Genomic DNA, 17,757 nt, shown 5'->3' on the forward strand with positions numbered 1-17,757 from the left:
GAGGCAGTGATGGCCTCCAATAGGGATGGCTTTAAAAGAGGATTGGACAGATTCATGGAGGAGATTCATTGTGAGAAGAAAATGATGGACTAGATGGGCCACTGGTCTGGTCCAGCAGAGCTCTTCTTATGTTCTTCATGCAGCTCATATATCTTTGGAAATGGTGCAACAGACACACCACTCCTTTAATTTGAAGGGGTTCCCTTTGGAGAAATGGTTTCGCCTTAACAAACCCCCGTCCCCAACCTGACAAATCCATGGCCTTTCTTGGCAGGGCAGAGTGCATCCAGCGTGGTGTCTCCCCTTCCCAGGCCCAGGGTCTGGGCTCAAACCTGGTGACTGAGGTGAGAGTTTACAACTGGTTTGCCAACCGCCGGAAGGAGGAGGCTTTCCGGCACAAGCTCGCCATGGACAGCTACAGTGGGCCACAGCCCGGATCTGTGCCCACCTTGGGCTCTTCCTCGCTCCAGTCAGCAACGCCCCTCTCACCAAGCAAGGTCCATGGTGAGTGTCAGGCACTATTTATTTATTTGAAATCTCTCCCCACCCACACAGCTCTTAGACTTCAGCCAAAATGACTCCCAGAGTAGCTTACGGATCAATCCCCACCACCACCACCAGTTCCTGCCCTCCAGTTTAGAATCTAAAGGACACAGCCCAAAAGGAAAGAGTGAGGAGGAGGGAGGGAGGATGGGGGAAAAGCAAAGTCCAGGACAACTTGTTACAAGTTACAGTTCACACAATGGCCAGTTGCAATGGAAGCATTTCAGATCTTTCTTTCTTTCTTTCTTTCTTTCTTTCTTTCTTTCTTTCTTTCTTTCTCGTCCATCTGGCTGGGTTTCCCTAGCCACTCTAGGCGGCTTGCAACAAAATATTTAAAATACAATAAAACATCAAACATTAAAAACTTCCTTAAACAGGGCTGCCTTCAGATGTCTTCTAAAAGTCAGATAGTTGCTTATTTCCTTGACATCTGATGGGAGGGCGTTCCACAGGGTGGGCGCCACTACCGAGAAGGCCCTCTGCCTGGTTCCCTGTAACCTCACTTCTTGCAGTGAGGGAACTGCCAGAAGGCCCTCAGAGCTGGACCTGAGTGTCCGGGCTGAATGATGGGGGTAGAGACGCTCCTTCAGGTATAGCCGGATGGATTGGCTGCTGCTGGGTGACAGTTGAAGAAGAGTTCATGACATGTGGTCTCTCAGCAGAACCAGTGGAGGAAGAAATTGATGATTTAAATAAACTGCCTCACTCTGCCTAAGGGTAGGGCCGGCCCTGTCTGAGATCAGAGCTAAGCGTCCTCAGCTTAAGCACAAATTACTAAGAATTATCTCCCCCTTCTTTTGTTTGTTTATAGAACAATCCCCTTTGCAGCAGCAGCAGCAGCAACAACAACAACAACTCTCCTTTTCCGACTCCGGCATGAGGTACAACCAGCAGCCCGTCAGTGAGACAGATTCCTCAGATGGCAACCAGCACGGGGGAAGCAATTCCATTGTGACCACCCAGACTATCTTGCACCATGCTTCTTCCCCTGGCCTGTGCTCAGTTAGTTCTGCAGGAGATGCAAAGCTGGTGAGTCAAGCACTGCCTGGGCTCGTTGGCACCACCTACTGTTGGGCTCCCTGCCTGGCACCCTATTAGTCCCAAAGGGGAACTAGCCTCCATTGGACGGTTGGGAGCCATTTTGTTGCTGCTCTTGTTGAACAACTGGGGACCAGAAATCCTTGCAGATCTCCTGAAAGTTATCCACAAATCTGCCAGTGGTTCTGCTTACTGCCAAGCGTGCCAATAGATGCAATTAATATCACACCACTTCTAAGCTATCCCAAATGTATATCCCACAATCTTGTCTCAAAAAGCATGTTGATATTCTTCCCTATTTCTCCTGTGCACAGATCTCCGCTCCGGGGGGCTCTCTCCCCCCAGTTAGCACCCTGACAGCCCTGCACAGCCTAGAGCAGAACCACACCCTGAGCCAGCAAACCCAGAACCTCATCATGGCATCACTCCCAGGCGTCATGGCAATTGGGCCGGGAGACACGTCTTCGCTCACACCAGCCTTCACCAACACAGGGGCCTCAACTCTGGTCATCGGTAAGTGAGGAGAGACATAGGGAAGGCATGCCATTTGCACACAGTAGCAAAAAATAGCTTTCTACTCCTCATTGTGCAGCAAGACTGTTATGTACTGAGTTGAATAGGATCCAAATTGCAGCAGTCTGATTGGTCCTAGAACAACAGGATTCAGAATGCAGCAGTCTGATTGGTCCTAGAACAATAGGATCCAGAATGCAGCAGTCTGATTGGTCCGCAGGAGCCACCCAATCCAACTCCAGGTGGAAGTGAATCCGCAATCTGATTGGCCTACAGGAGAATCCCGGAATTAGCCAATCACGTGGGGCCCATTGTGTAAATAATGTATATAAAGCAGACATTTCGGGGGAACTTCCATTCCTCCTCACTACTATGAGCTGAATAAAGAGCATGAAATCCACACTCAACTCCGAGTATATTTCAAAGACCCACTGAAGTAAAGCTGCAGAACAGTGCCAGGATGCTTCAAAACGACAAGCACTGGTTCTCGCTTTCCACCGCTACAAATTTCCTAGAAAAAAAGGGAGGGAGACTTTGCTCCCTGGCTGGCTGTTACTAGCTGGTGTTTTTTGGGAGGGAAAAATGAACCACTGAAGATGCTCTTTCCTGTCTTCCAGGCTTGGCCTCCACCCAGCCCCAGAGTGTCCCAGTGATCAACAACATGGGCAGTAGCCTCACCACCCTGCAGCCAGTCCAGTTCTCCCAGCAGCTGCACCCATCGTACCAGCAGCCCATCATGCAACAGGTCCAGGGCCATCTCAACCAGAGCCCTTTCATGGCCACCATGGCCCAGATCCAGGCACCTCACGGTAGGTTGGGGAGCCAGTAAGGCAGGGAGGGAAGCTCCCTGGAATTGTGGGCCAAAGACTCACGGCAGGCCTTGTTCAACTCAATGTGGATAATTTGGACTCCATGTCCCATCATCTCCAGCTAGTCAGCATAGCTGTGTTCTCATCATACAGCTGTGTTGGGTGGGGCTGATGGGACTTGTAGTCCAAAGCACTTGCAGGACATCAGGTAGCGGGTGGGGGGGGAGGAGGGAGGCTGGAGAGAAAAGGCAAATGCAGAGAGGATGAACCTACCCTTGGCTACTAGACTTGGCAGCTAAACTGAGCCTCCCTGGGCAGTGGCAGTCTGCCTCCGAATATCAGATGCTGCAGCGTTTGGATGGAAGGATATGGAGAGGCTCCTATAAGCCACACAGAGCTTTGCAAAGGAAGATCAGCCTGCCCATTTTAAAAGGAAAACACGGATTGTGAGGAAAGCGTAGCTAATTGCCCCCGCCTTGTTTTATTATTATGCTTCCTTACATTTATTCCCCACCATTCCTTCAAGGAGCACAATGTGGCGTACGCGGTTCTCTTCCTCGTTTATCCTCACAACAGTCCTGTGAGGTAGGTGAGGCTGAGTGTCGGTGACTGGCCTAAGGTTACCCAGTGAGCTTCATGGCTGAGTGGGGATTTGAATCCAGCTCTCCCAAGTCCTAGTCTGTTAGTCTAACCACAGCACCACACTGGGCCTCCCTTCTTCCCCCTCCTCTTAACCCCCACGCCTTTGTACGGCCATCTTGTTGTTGCTTTTTAATAATCTTTATTAAAGTTTCAAAAGGTTACAAACAGCAAAACAGAAAAAAAGAAAGAGAGAAAAAAAAGAAAACCAGAAGACAACACAAAAAACAACAAAAGAGTTTCCACCTTTTAGCACTCATTTTCAATACCTTCTTTTCATGACTTCCCCACGTCTCCCCTTATTGTATTCCAACTCCAATTGTTTGTTCAAGCAAGTTTTTCCTTAGTGTCCTAAGCATAGTTTATTAGTTCACTTAACCATAATTTATTAAATTCTTTGTAATAAATTTAAACCTTAGTTCGTTATTATACCTTAATTTAATTTAGTTAGCAATTTTTAGAATATATACCTTAACCCTTATATAAAGAGAGGGGGGGAAAAAGAGACATAGAAGCAAAGTAAAAAAAAAAGTACCTTTCCTAAGGTTGTCCCTAATTCCCGTCCACGGATTCCCCATTCTTATAATAGTAAAGAACATATAATTTTTACACTGCAGAATAAAAATCAAGCCCCCCTTTGGACTTCTAAACCCCACCCTTCTCTCCCCGGTTTCAATCCCAAACCAAAGTCCAGTTAGTCCATCTTTTTAGCCTGGTGACCTTACGTCCGAGGCTCTCAAATCTCTCTCAGTCCCTTTCAGCCGGTTTCTTCGAAAGTCTCTCATACTAAACACCCAAGATCGAAGAAGTACTTTCTCAATGCTGACCATGATTCTTCCAGCAAGGCCTACTTGTTTAAGGCCATCTTGAAAGCGTTCCCTTCCTTCCCCTGGTCGCCTTCTGAAATAACACCCTCCTCCTTTTTCTGTCAGCCCCAGGAGGATATCCTCAGAAGAAGAAGCGGTGGTGGTGGTAGAGAGAGGGGAACGTACTCTGCAGGGTTGTTGTTCAGGATGAATCAAGAAGGGCTCCCTTATTAAGAGCACTGAGCTTTTTGGACGAAGGAGAGCAGGGTACAAAGGATGATTAAAAAGTAAATAAGGGATAATGGTCACCCTAGAGATGCTTGGAAACCGGAGTTAACGCCATGGTTCCCTTCTCCCTCAAGAGTCCCCCATATACGGTAACCTCTATTCTCATGCCTTTTTGGTCCCCTAGCTCTCTACGGCCACAAACCAGAGATGGCTCAGTACGCCCACACTGGGCTGCTGCCGCAGACCATGGTGATCACAGACACAGCCAACCTCAGTGCCTTGGCCAGCCTGACGCCAACCAAGCAGGTAAGATGGGCTGATGGGGAAGCCGGGAAAGGAGGAACCTGGGAAAGATGCCCTGAAATCTGAACTCATCCAACCTCTGTTTAAACACCTCCAAGGAAGGAGAGTCCACCACCTTCTGAGGCAGTCTGCTTCACTGCTGGACAGCGTTTACCATCAGAAAATTCTTCCTAATATATAGCTGGAATCTCCTTGTCCTTTGAATCCGTCATTTCAGCCATCCATCGTGCGCTACCCTCTGGAGCAGCAGAAAGCAAGCTGGCTCCATCTCTCATGTGACAGATATTTGGCTATCCTATCACCTCTCAATTTTCTCCAGGCTAAACATACCCAGTTCCCTTAACCGTTCCTCATAAGGCTCTGTTTCCAGACCCTCGATCATCTTGGCTGCCCTTCTCTGCACACTTTCCAGCTTGTTGATATTCTTCTATTCAATCAATATAATTTTAATTTTAATTTTAATGTCTGAAATTCCCAAAACCAGCAGTTTCCATATTTCTTATTGTGTTGTTAATCTCTCTCTCCCTCCCACATTTTACAGGTGTTCACATCAGACTCTGAGGCACACACAGAGTCTGGGATGCACACGCCCCCCGTGCAGGCTTCCACCATTCACTTACAGAACCAGGATGCCACCATTCAGCACCTCCAGCCCAGCCATCGACTCACCTCTAGCCCTGCTGGTAAGTGGGGGTGGGGAGCCCTGCTTTGAAGAATGTGCAACTGAAGCTCCTGCCAACTTTGAGGGCTTTCCATTCTTTGGTGGAGCAGGTGGATTTCATAAACATTGTATCCTCAAGACAGTAACTTGCAGTGTTTATTGGTTAGTGTTGGGGCAGTCCATGTGGACTACGACCCCCATCAGTTCTATCAGTATGGCCATTCACCAGGGATGATGGGAGTTGTAGTCCACTTCTGGTGGGCTATCCCTGGAGTTTGTCCAAGCCGTCTCCCCTCAATCTGATGCCTGTCCAGATGTTTTGGACTGCAACTCCCATCAGCCCCAGCCACCACATCTGTGCTGTGGGAATACAAAGAACCACCTTATAGACTGGCCCATTGAGCTCAGTATTGCCTACACTGACTCGCAGCTGCTCTCTCTTCTGCTCCAGTATCATATAGTTGTGCTGGCCTGGCCCAATGGGAGTTGGGGAAGGTTGAACTAAGCATTGCAACCCTAAAATGCTTGGGAGGGGTATGTGTGCGCGCATGTGTGTATATTCCCTTTTGCGGGTGTAGGAACTGAAAGAAGGGCTGTAGCTCCGTGCCTGCTTTGCCTGCAGACGATGGCTGGTTCAATCCCCAGTATCTTCCAGTAGGGCTTGGAGCAACCCCTACCTGAAATACGTTGCTGTTGGCTAGTGTTGACCCTGCTGAGCTAGCTGGACCAATGGTCCATCACAGTGTAAGCCAGGCTATGTTCCTAAGGAAATGCAGTATAAGGTAGTCTCTATGGGAGTATATTGCATTTAATTATGGGGTATCAGAGTTTTTAGGGGGCTAAACAGGCTGGGATAGCAGGCTTGTTGGTTTTTGAATGTCTGATGTAGGTTTTTCCAATTTCGTTGCTCTGTATGGGACAATGACAATAAAGATTATCGTATTATCATATCATATCAAGTGATGATCTCTCCCTGCTTACACTCACATGTGCTTATGGGTGTTTTCCCCTCCCTCTTCTCCTTTCCTTCCAGTCTCCTCCAGTAGCCTAGTGCTCTACCAGAGCTCCGACTCCTCCAACAGCCACAGCCACTTGCTGCCGTCCACTCATGGTGTGATAGAGACTTTTATCTCCACCCAGATGGCCTCTTCCACCCAGTAGCCTGATGACCGCCCAAGGACCCAAAGTGCAGAGAAGCCTCAATCGCAGCTGCCGCCACCCGCTGATGTCTGCTTGCCTAGGATGGAGGGGGCAGACAGCCAGGGGGCCTTTTTTCTCCTCCAGGACATTGTGCACACACACACACACCCTTGTTCCACATCCCAGACCCTCCTCAAGAGGTGAAAATATGCGCACAAGGAACGGAACAGACTCCCTTCGAAGGTGGTGGACTCTCCTTTGTTGGAGGTTGACCGGCCATCTGTCAGGGATTCTTTAGCCATGATTCTTAGGTTGAACTAGATTAGCCTCAACTGTTTTATGAATGCCAAGAGGAACTTTGTGTCTTTTCAAACAAGAGAGGAACGGCTGGCTGGCCCATGCTCTTTGACTGCCTTCAGGACAGGACTGCAATAGAAGCTGCAGCCCAGCTTAGACCAGGCAAGAGCCAGCCAGCCCTGCAGGCAGAAGCAAGGAGGGCCTGGCTCCGGCAGCAGCTAGAGACATGTGTCCTATACATTTCTGCCGACAGGTTGAAGCTTCAGGCAGACCCTGTGCAGGTAGGCACATCTTGGTGCAAAATGAGAAAGAAAATCATCCTCTTACTCATTGTTCCTGCCGATCATCAAGATACAAGCTTGCCTGGGGTCAAGCAAATGCCCTTGAGGAGGAAACTTAGGAGCTCAGCCAGGCCACGAAGCCAACGGGTCAGAGCCAGAGACTCTATAAAGTCTCCTGCTCATCGGCGTGAGAAAATAGGACTTTGGCTCTTGGCAGCCACAGATCACCTTACAGGAGCCACGTGTGACACTTTTGCAGGAAAAGGGAGGGGCCCAGCTTCAGCTGTGATTTCTGCAATGTTGGACTAGATGAACTTGCTCTAAAGTAGTCTTTAATAGGAATAACATATGATACAGGAAGCATTTTCAGAAGCTCAATTTTGGGTGTGGCAAGAAGCAGAAGCGCATGGGGCAGCGGAAGTGCCTCTTACTTTTTTGTGATAGGTTAACATTTCAGCCACACACAGAAGTCCCTCCAGCCAGCCAATCATGTGCAGTTCAGAGACACATTCCAGCCAGGCACAAACCACTTAAGGGCACTGAGCAAGGCCAGTAAGGAATGTGACCTGACAAGAATTGTGAGGGCCAGAAAGAGGAGGTTGGAAGTCCGCTTTCCCCTGTCCCTGCTACTGAACATTGCATTCGTACAGGCAAGCTGTGAAACCTAGAACATGCAGTTCAGGTGCAGAATCTAGTAATTCACGCTGCATTCTAAGAACCTCACTTTGCTCTTACAAAACAAGCAAACCAAGTTGCCAGTCCTCATGGTAGCTAGAAAAAACCAACGCTCAAAGCAAAGCCAAAGATTGTGTGAGCAAGGGCATTGTTGAAGCTTCCAATAGTCAGGGAGTAGGTCTTCACACATGGAAACCTCGACCTCCCCAGTTATCTCCACAGCAAGCCCCCCTATACCCTAACTCAGTGTTTCTCAAACTTGAATCCCCAGCTGTTGTTGGACTATAGCTTCCATCATCCCTGACCACTGGTCCTGCTAGCTAGGGATGATGGGAGTTGTAGTCCAACAACAGCTGGGGACCTAAGTTTGAGAAACGTTGCCTAGCCCGAAGAACCCCTAGCCTCCTTTCCCAGCCTACGCAGAATCCCATTTACGGCATTAACTGTCCAACACACCCTGATAAAGACACTTAAAATGCATAATTTGCACCAGAATCACCACAAGACATTACTTTTTTAAGTACAGGATTTCAGTTCCTCCCCCCGCACCCCAGTAGCTCTCATCATTCCTTAGTTTGAAAAGCACTCAGGAGAGAGAGAGAGAGAGACGCATTATTGGCCTAGCAAGAGAAGGAGATGATCTGAAATGTGAGCATTCCTTCCCGTCCTAAATCATGCCAGCTGCAAAGTTGGCAGAATTCAATTTTCCTCCCTGTATAATTTCTTGGGTGGGGGGATGGCACCCCTTGGGCTCTGTGATGATGACCGATTTCTCAAGTGCCATGCCAGAGCAGGAAAAGCCCTTTTTGGTGGCTAAAATGAATCCAAAACGTGCCACAGCTGAGGGGTTGGGGGTGGGGAAGGAAGCAAAATCAGTAGTATTCAAGCACTGCAAACAGAAGGGGGGAAATAGCACCCAATGATACCGACCCAATAACCCCCGGGAACTTTATAACCATCACCCTGCTTATTTGGAGTCTCAATAAAGCAAGCATCACTGCCCAAAGGGTTTGCTGTTCCACACAGTGCCAGAGGCCTTTTCCGGCCATCAATTGCCAGTTTGGCTCTATCTTGTAAATATATTTAAATTGTCAGTAAATCAAACAGAGGGTGGGGCAGGGATTGTTATGTATAAGACTACTGTGTCATGCTGCCTGTTTATAAAGCTAAGCAAAGCTGTGGCTCAATGGACTTTTAATAGCTCCCTCCCTGCAAAAAAGTGCAAGTATAATCAAGGTTTGGTAAGATCTTTGTCCAGAGTTCCATTCCTAAGGAAAACGGAGACAAAATGTTTGCCAGTTGCCAAGAGACAGAGAGGAGCCATATTTTAGCACTGCATCTTTCTTTTTTCTTTTTTTGGATTCTTAGCAAACCTGGTGCCCTCCAGATCTCCCTGGACTACATATCCCATGAGCCCCACCCAGCAAGGCCATATTATTTATTTATTTCAAGCACTTTTTCACCCCACCGTCTAGCCAAAGCGGCTCTCAGAGAAGCTTAAAGGTAAAGGGACCCCTGACCATTAGGTCCAGTCGTGGCCGACTCTGGGGTTGCGGCACTCATCTCGCTTTATTGGCCGAGGGAGCCGGCGTACAGCTTCCGGGTCATGTGGCCAGCATGACTAAGCCGCTTCTGGCAAACCACAGCAGCGCACGGAAATGCCGGTTACCTTCCCGCCAGAGCGGTACCTATTTATCTACTTGCACTTGGACGTGCTTTCGAACTGCTAGGTTGGCAGGAGCAGGGACCGAGCAACGGGAGCTCACCCTGTTGCGGGGATTCGAACCACCGACCTTCTGATCGGCAAGTCCTAGGCTCTGTGGTATAACCCACAGCGCCACCCGCATCCCTCTCAGAGAAGCTTACACACAATCAAAACAAGACTGTCCCTACCCTCAGGCTTACCATCTAAAAAACACAACACTCCAGGGAAAAGGGACAGGGAAGATAGGGTGATCTTTGCCTGGTAGAGCTGGAAATTCTGGGGTTCCATCCCCCCACCACTCAAACAGCACTATGGAGGCGATCACTGGTTTGCAGGACTACTTCAGGAGAACCCAAGAGTGTCTAAAACACCTCTCCAATGATGTGCCCAAGCCAGGAAATTACCTGGCACTGCTGGGGGCGGGTCTGTGTCTGCTCCTATTACTTCATGGCATTTGAGGCTGAAGACCAGAAGGAAACCACTTTAGTTCCACTTGAGGGAACCTGGTGCCTGGGGAGAAGATCCTGGGAGAGGCTGTCTCCGTGTTTTCCTTGGCAATCCTCCTGCACTTTTAACTTCAGACAGGATGCAGAGATTCAGTAAGCAAAGGGGGCTGTCAGAACTCCCTCATGTGAGGGGTTTTTTATTGCCTTTTGGTTTTGCCTGCTGTGCTGCAGCTACAATAGGAAGCTGATGTTTGAGACGGAAGAATCAGACGAAAAGGTTGACGCCTCTACCGGAGCCACCGCTCATTTCCTCTATCAGTGCCCATCAACTGGACTGCTCGGAGGGGGCACTGCTAAGGGCATCTCATGTCCCAGAAGTTCCCTTCGTTTAGGTGGGATTCCTGCATTGCAGGGGGTTGGACTAGATGACAAAAGCAGTTTACAAAAAGAATAAAGCAGTAAAATTATTAGTAAAAGCAATTATTAAAAAAATTAAAACCAGCAACAAACTAAAAACACAACAGCGTTCTTGTTGCTATGGCCGATGGCTAACTAACGCACATAAAGTTTTATCCATCCATCCATCCATCAGCATTCTAGATAGTGGGGTAGGTTTCTTATGAAAACAGAGTTAATTCCCTTTTTACCTTTATCAGAGTGTTTTCAAGAAAGACGAAATGACACAGTTCTCTTCAGATTACAACCCTTTATTGATTAACAAGTAATAAGCACTAAGCAATAAGGACTCATTCATTCATCACTCATTCATTCCTTTCATACCTACCAGATGGTCAGACTCCTCTGCAGTAGAACAGCACGCAAAGTTCCGAAGGCCTTCCAGGTCCTTATATAGTCTCAGGTCCCCGTATGGTGACATTGTCTTGTATTGAAGGGGGTTGGACTAAATTCATATCTGCATTCAGACCCATCAAACATTCTAAATATATCACATTTGCTTCTCGCAGAGTATTCCTATGACTTAAAAACATCTTAGTAAATCACATATATTCTGTAAGAGATTCATTATATACCTGAACTGTTAAGTTGTGGCTGAACATATCGGACAACAGAGCAACAGCTCTTGTTTATTCACAGGCCAGGCCAGGACAGAACAGCAAACAGCTCAACTGGCCTGCTTTTATAGGCAGCCGGGTGTCAACATTGAAGCAACAACCCAGGGTTTCCCGCCTAAAATAACTGACATGGACCTGAGTGAAATCTACACAATACTCCTGGTGGCTAGGGTGAGAACTTCAATACATAACACCCTTCCCCACCGAGATAAGGCATTAGTTACAATCATAACGGTTCCATTACATACAGCAATACCCTTATTGGTTTCAGTGAGGCAAATAAGCATTATTGTTCAGTGAACATAGTCTCTTAAATGAAACCCTGCTGGATTGCCGAGGGTCAGTACCAGAGTCCAGGTGGCCTTGCAGATTTCCTGGGCGGAGAGTTCAGCAGCTTCTGAGGCCACGGCCTCTTCAATGGCTTTCTGCAGCGTGAGGTCTGGCTTGGCGAGGAGATGCCGTTGCAAACGGATGTCCCGGACCCCACAGACGATTCGATCCATCAGGGCATCGTCTAAGTCTCGGAACTCGCAGTGCATTGCAGCCTGTCGCAGGGCGGTGGTGTAGTTGTTGATTGACTCCCCCTCTGCCTGGTTCTGGTGGTAGAACGCATGGCAGGCAACAATCTTGGACGGCTTTGGCGCATGGTGGTTGAGAGCCAGTGTGGTGTAGTGGTTAAGAGCGGTAGTCACGTAATCTGGGAAACCGGGTTCTTGTCTCCGCTCCTTCACCTGCAGCTGCTGGGTGACCTTGGGCCAGTCACACTTCTGTGAAGTCTCTCAGCCCCACTCACCTCACAGAGTGTTTGTTGTGGGGGAGGAAGGGAAAGGAGAATGTTAGCCGCTTTGAGACTCCTGAAGGGGAGTGAAAGGCGGGATATCAAATCCAAACTCTTCTTCTTCTCTTGAATCGTGTCCCACGGGGCTGCCTGGACTGCTACAGGTGCAACCAATGCTCGGGCTGTCTCAAACACCTCAGGCCCACAGAGGCTGAGGAATAGGCACCGCTTCCGCTCCTGTGATACTTCTGTCAGCTTGTTGGCTTGGAGGTAGCAGTCGAACCGAGCGAGGTAGGAGTCCCATGATTCAGAGGCTGGCACAAACGGCGGTAGAGGCACAAGTGAAGCCATGATTCCGATGCCGGCGTGAAGGGCGATGGATGGAACACAGTGCTCTATCCAGAACAGTCAGCTCTGAATTGGTTTTGCTCCGTGATTTCGCTCAGTGATTCAGCTCAGAGAGTGGCCGCATCTGGCTGTGCTCTGATGTCCATCGATCCCACCTTCATCGCCAGTGTTAAGTTGTGGGTGAACATATCAGATGACACAGCGATTCTTTAAACAGCTCTTGTTTATTCACAGGCCAGGACAGAACTGAACAGCAAACAGCTCAGCCGGCCTGCTTTTATAGGCAGCTGGCTGTCAACATTGTAGCAACAACCCAGGGTTTCCCGCCTAAAATAATTGACGTGGACCTGAGTGAAAACTATCTACACAATACTCCTGGTGGCCAGTGTGAGAACTTCAATACATAACATGAACATTAGTATTAATATTGTGTCATGAGGTTATGCGGATTCCTTCCTATCAATTCTTGCAGTTCAAGGAAGCTGCAGGTTCCCCATGGCTGGTTTTAAGAGATCAGCTGGATAGAACCCTATTTCTGGCACATTTCTGGGTTTCCTGCAGGGCTCACTACTAGGAGCTGAATAAAGAGCATGAAATCCACGCTCAACTCCGAGTATAATTCACATTTATTAATAATAATAAATTTTAATAATAAATTTTATTTATATCCCGCCCTCCCCAGCCGAAGCCGGGCTCAGGGCGGCTAACAACAATAAAACAGTATAAAAGTACAGCATAAACAACACTCTAAAATCATTCATTATAAAATTAATTAATTCAAGCCACTGGCAACCATTGGGCCAGAGCTCCGCGAAGATTGCCGAGGGAGGGAGTCAGGCTGTGCCCTGGCCAATAGTGCCGAATAGTGCCTGCCCGGTGCCTGCCCCCTCTTTCTGCAAAACAGTGGCCAGAGCGCATGGGGTCACAGGCGCCAACAGGTGTCCCTTTGGAGAATAGAAGACACTGTGGAGACTCTTGTGCTTTAAGAAATAGGGTTTATTCACCTATTTACACCCTCAGTCTGCATGGAGGAGGTCCAGAGCTTACAGCATGACCCAAAGCATTGCAGGCAGTCCTTCCTTCTACTTCACCAAGATGGATCTCGGCCTTTCTTCTTCCCAGAAGCACCTTGTCCTCCCGCAGAACAGTTACCCTGGCAACCTTCCAAATCTCAGTCCCTGGTCACACCTGGGACAAGAAGTTCCTGAAGACCCTCAATGGCTCTCTGTTGTAATGCTCTTCCCTCAGCTAGCCAGGCTGGTATGCAAAAGGCAGCCCAGGAATTCCCTGACTGACACAGCCCTGCAGTTTATGTTTTAATCCATATCCCAGTCAAAATCCTAGTATTTATTTGTTCCTAGTGTTTAGGGGGATCCCCTCCTATTTCTATAACAATAGTAATCCCCCTTCCGTCTCAGTCACAACAGCGACTATCTGAAGAAATTGTCTTAATGCTTTAGATTGAAGTATACCTTGTGGTTATGAGCATGTATCTGTAATATAAAATATTTTCCAAGTTTCTTTTTATGCCACATGGATAGCTGCATACAAAATAAGTCTTAACATTTGTCTTAAGGGTGTATCTGTGTATGAATAGAGTGAGCCTGTGACCTGGACTCAGGAATTAAGTATTTTTCATCACAAAAGAGTGGCCAGACTGCCCAGGTAATGCAATTATCGACCATTATCAGATATTCTGGCAGACAGATTAACAGGTTTTCTGCTGCAGACCACACCCCTGTGATGTATTTCTGCTGGGGAACACCTCCTCCTGTGATGTATGTATTGGGGGGTGGTACTGAGCTACAGGGTGGCAATTTCAAAGTCTATATAAGGGGGCTTTCACACCTTTGTTCTGGGTCTCCTCCTCCCTCCTGTGTGAGGGGAGACCCTGTTGCAACAGCTTTAATAAAGACCAGGCTTACTAGCTGCTTTGCGTCTCAATATTCTCTGGTTGGCCTCTGTAGGCCTCAATGGTTACCGTATTTTTCACTCTATAACACGCACCCGACCATAACACGCATGTAGTTTTTAGAGGAGGAAAACAAGAAAAAAAATATTCTAAACGAAACAGTGGATGTATGATTTTTGTGGTTCATGCTGTGGCCACAGACATGTGATCTGACGGTGAGTTTGGGGTAGCCCAATGCAAAAATCCTGAGGATCCATGTGGATCCATGCTTTGTAACCACATTTTTGCACCACTGCGGCCCCAGGCAACAGTGGGTGCGTGATTTTTTTGGTGCAAGCTGTAGCCATGGACATGCTATGTGATCTGCTGGTGAATTTGGGTGACCCGTGTAAGTGGCTCCTCTCCTCTCCCACTTTGCTCCTTTAAAGCAAGCAGGCTCTCTGTCCCTCTCTCCTCCCCACTCAGCGGCTCTTCTCCCGCTTTGTTGTTTCAAAGCAAGCCACGGAGGAGGGAAGGAAGGGGAACCATGGATCCTCTGCTCACGACTGCAGCAGATCCCCCCACCATCCGCATGCATTCGCTCCATAACACGCACAGACATTTCCCCTTACTTTCTAGGAGGAAAAAAGTGAGTGTTATGGTACCAAAAATATGGTAAGTACTGAACCATCAACAATGCAGAAAAGGTTGCCAAGTTCCAAATATAACATGCAAAATTCTTTCCACAGCTAAATTTCAGAGTTCTCCCACTCTGAATTGTCTCGTTGTTGTTGTTGTTTATTGTTTCATCAGGTTTTGTTTTGTGTGTATATACCTATGCATTATAGGAACATCATTCCTGACAGAGATTTTCCAGGAAATAACTTTTCATTTCAAACAAGATACGTGAACCTCTAGGAAGACTCAAACCCACACAAGGAAAATGTTTAATAACTTCTCATTTGTGTTCAAATTAAGAAAAGTTTTGTCCCTTCATTTCTTCCACAGCCAAGTGAAGGCTAGGGGCCAGGGCTCGCTCCTCCTCAGGGTCTTCCTTCATGTCTTGCACAAGGTTCCCTTCCTCAAATTGCTCTTCCATTTTAACTGTTGCAAAGAAACAAGGGGGGGGGGAGAGGAACCAAGGTCAAAGTGGAGCCAGCTCTCATCTTTTCTCTCCCCCCACCTCCCACCCTGACTGAGAATTTCCGGTACTCCAAGGCAAACCATATTCAGATCAATTTCTTTAGGAGGAACAGAATCCAAACATACATTCACACCCCTGAAGGCCCTTTGAGAAGGGACATAGCTCAGTGGCAGAATATCTGCTTTGACAGAGTTAAGCTTGGTGGATCAGGGGGATGCTCTGGACATAGTGTATCTTGATTTCAGTCAGGCTTTTGACAAAGTCCCTCATGATATTCTCATGAGGAAGCTGGTAAAATGTGGGCTGAATGAGGTAGCTGTTAGGTGGATTTGTAGCTGGTTGACTGACCAAACCCAGAGTACTCATTAATGGTTCCTCGTTATCCTGGAAAAAAGTGACAAGTGGGGTGCCGCAGGGTTCTGTCCTGGGCAAGTTATTATTTAACGTCTTTATACATGGCTTGGATGAAGGAATTGAGGGGATGCACACCAACCTGGGAGGGGTATCTAATGCCACAGAAGACAGTATCAGAATTCCAAATGACATTAACAGATTGGAGAACTGGGCACAAACTAACAGAATTAATTTCAGTAGGGACAAATGTAAACTTATTCACCTAGGCAGGAAGAACCAGATGCACAAATATAGGATGGGGGACACCTGGAGAAGGATCTAGGGGCCTTGGTGGACCACAAGCTTAACATGAGTCAACTGTGTGATGCAGCAGCAGCTGCAAAAAAGAAGAAGCTAATGTTATTCTGGGCTGCATCAACAGAGGTCTAGTGCCCTGATCCAAGGAAGTCATAGTCCCTCTCTGTTCTGCCTTAGCCAGACCGCACCTGGAGTCATATGTCCAGTTCTGGCACCACAATTTGAGAAGGATGTTGACAAGCTGGAAGGTGTACAGAGGATGCATGTTTTTTTCCGGATAGGCAGAACCCTTGGAACCAAGCCTCTGCATACGATGTGATCATACTGTACTCCAGAACCGACCCCCCAATACCCCACTTAAGGGAACGGGCGCCCCTAAACCTGTGTACAAAGCTCTCCACCTGAGCATTTCAACTGTTCTTACAAATTTAACTGATGTTTTTAAAAAACCATTACCAGTGTTGTCTTGCAGGACAAACGCATGTACAGATGTGAAATCTTGCATGCATTCACACAGCATTGAAACAGACTTGGAAAACTTTTTACATGACACATTAAGCTCGCATCCATACTTCGATAATTTATCACAGTGGCTGCTGCCCGAACTTCACTGCGGTCTCTCCACTGGGGATGTCCCATGGCAAGAGCCCCCTGCTGAACCCCCTTCCCCTGTGGTGATCTAGTCTCCTGCCTTTAAGAGACAGGGACACTCTCCTGAGATCTGGGAGAGGCTCAGGGAGTATGGACTGCTGGTTACTCAAAAACATGAATGCCGTGTCCAAACACTTTCCCCCTTGCCCCGCTCCTTTCCCAGGGAGAACCCACTCTACATCAGCACTAAATCAGAGTGGATGTCAACCTAGAGAAAACCCAGATTGCTGTTTGCTCCAAACTGAGTGCTAAAGAGCAGTTTCCCCTGGGGATAAAAAGAAGCACCAGTGTGGATAAACCCAGAGTTAACCACATTAGAGCTATGAGCCCATTGAACCTTGTCCCCTTTCACCAGGCACTGGATTTGGCAACAGGAAATATTTCCTTGACGTAAACAAACCCCACAGCTTACACACTGCAAAGATGTTCCCGTCCTCCGCCCCTGACCAGCTTCTTTTCCTGCCTCTTTCAGTCTGGAAGGTGGAAGAGCGACCCGAGGGAGCAACCGGACAGCTGGATCCACCTCGCGCAGCAGCATTTTCCGGGCTAGGGGCAGGCAGCTCCTCATCCTCTGCATCCAATTTAACTGTGCCTCCCAAAAACCACCAAGGTAAAATTGGGTCCCTAACTCCCCAAAGGTTTGAGACCCATCAGCTACCCTCACCTGATTTAGCTGGCCAGTTGAAGTCGTTCTCGGGTTGAGATATTGTTTATTTGCTAATTAGTCAGCCAGAGTATAGTTTCGTTTATTATTTGAGTTTTGATAATGTTGTTTGCTTCTCTTTATATGGATAGTATGCTTTTTCCACCCTATGAATGTTACGCTATACGATTTTCCCCATTCCTCCGCCCCCGTCCCCCCCCCCATGGTATTATGGCTGCCGAGACCATATAACACCAGTCATGAAAGACCTACATTGTCTCCCAGTACGTTTCCAAGCACAATTCAAAGTGTTGGTGCTGACCTTTCAAGCCCTGAACAGCCTTGGTCCAGTATTCCTGAAGGAGCGTCTCCACCCCCATCGCTCAGCCCGGACACTGAGGTCTAGCTCCGAGGGCCTTCTGGCAGTTCCCTCACTGTGAGAAGTGAGGTTACAGGGAACCAGGCAGAGGGCCTTCTCAGTGGTGGCGCACGCC

At 48.0% G+C, this 17,757-nt stretch overlaps 2 protein-coding genes and 1 long non-coding RNA gene across 8 annotated transcripts in view; 1 reads left to right on the top strand and 2 right to left on the bottom strand.

Moving 5' to 3' along the window:
- HNF1A (HNF1 homeobox A) overlaps positions 1 to 9,113 on the top strand; it is a gene marked incomplete at its 5' end in the record, with an annotated part of 44,571 nt that extends 35,458 nt beyond the window's left edge. For all 4 annotated transcript variants that reach the window (XM_082203205.1, XM_082203204.1, XM_082203206.1 and 1 more), the window contains 7 exons: positions 275 to 504; positions 1,355 to 1,572; positions 1,896 to 2,094; positions 2,712 to 2,903; positions 4,761 to 4,882; positions 5,421 to 5,562; positions 6,574 to 9,113. In XM_082203205.1, coding sequence (XP_082059331.1) covers positions 275 to 504; positions 1,355 to 1,572; positions 1,896 to 2,094; positions 2,712 to 2,903; positions 4,761 to 4,882; positions 5,421 to 5,562; positions 6,574 to 6,701 — 1,231 coding nt within the window. In that variant the 3' untranslated portion in view covers positions 6,702 to 9,113. The remainder of the gene's footprint in view (positions 1 to 274; positions 505 to 1,354; positions 1,573 to 1,895; positions 2,095 to 2,711; positions 2,904 to 4,760; positions 4,883 to 5,420; positions 5,563 to 6,573) is intronic.
- Positions 1 to 17,757, bottom strand: part of LOC309521117 (uncharacterized protein) — a 184,987-nt gene that overhangs the window by 156,245 nt on the left and 10,985 nt on the right. The window lies entirely within an intron of this gene.
- Positions 15,108 to 17,208, bottom strand: LOC309521167. Its single transcript, XR_014214509.1, has 2 exons — positions 17,033 to 17,208; positions 15,108 to 15,278 (listed from the first exon to the last, which is right to left on the bottom strand). It is a non-coding gene; the product is annotated as an uncharacterized lncRNA (long non-coding RNA).

The sequence above is a fragment of the Podarcis vaucheri genome (genome assembly GCF_965113315.1).
Source record: "Podarcis vaucheri genome assembly, chromosome: 16".
Classification (NCBI taxonomy): Eukaryota; Metazoa; Chordata; class Lepidosauria; order Squamata; family Lacertidae; genus Podarcis; species Podarcis vaucheri.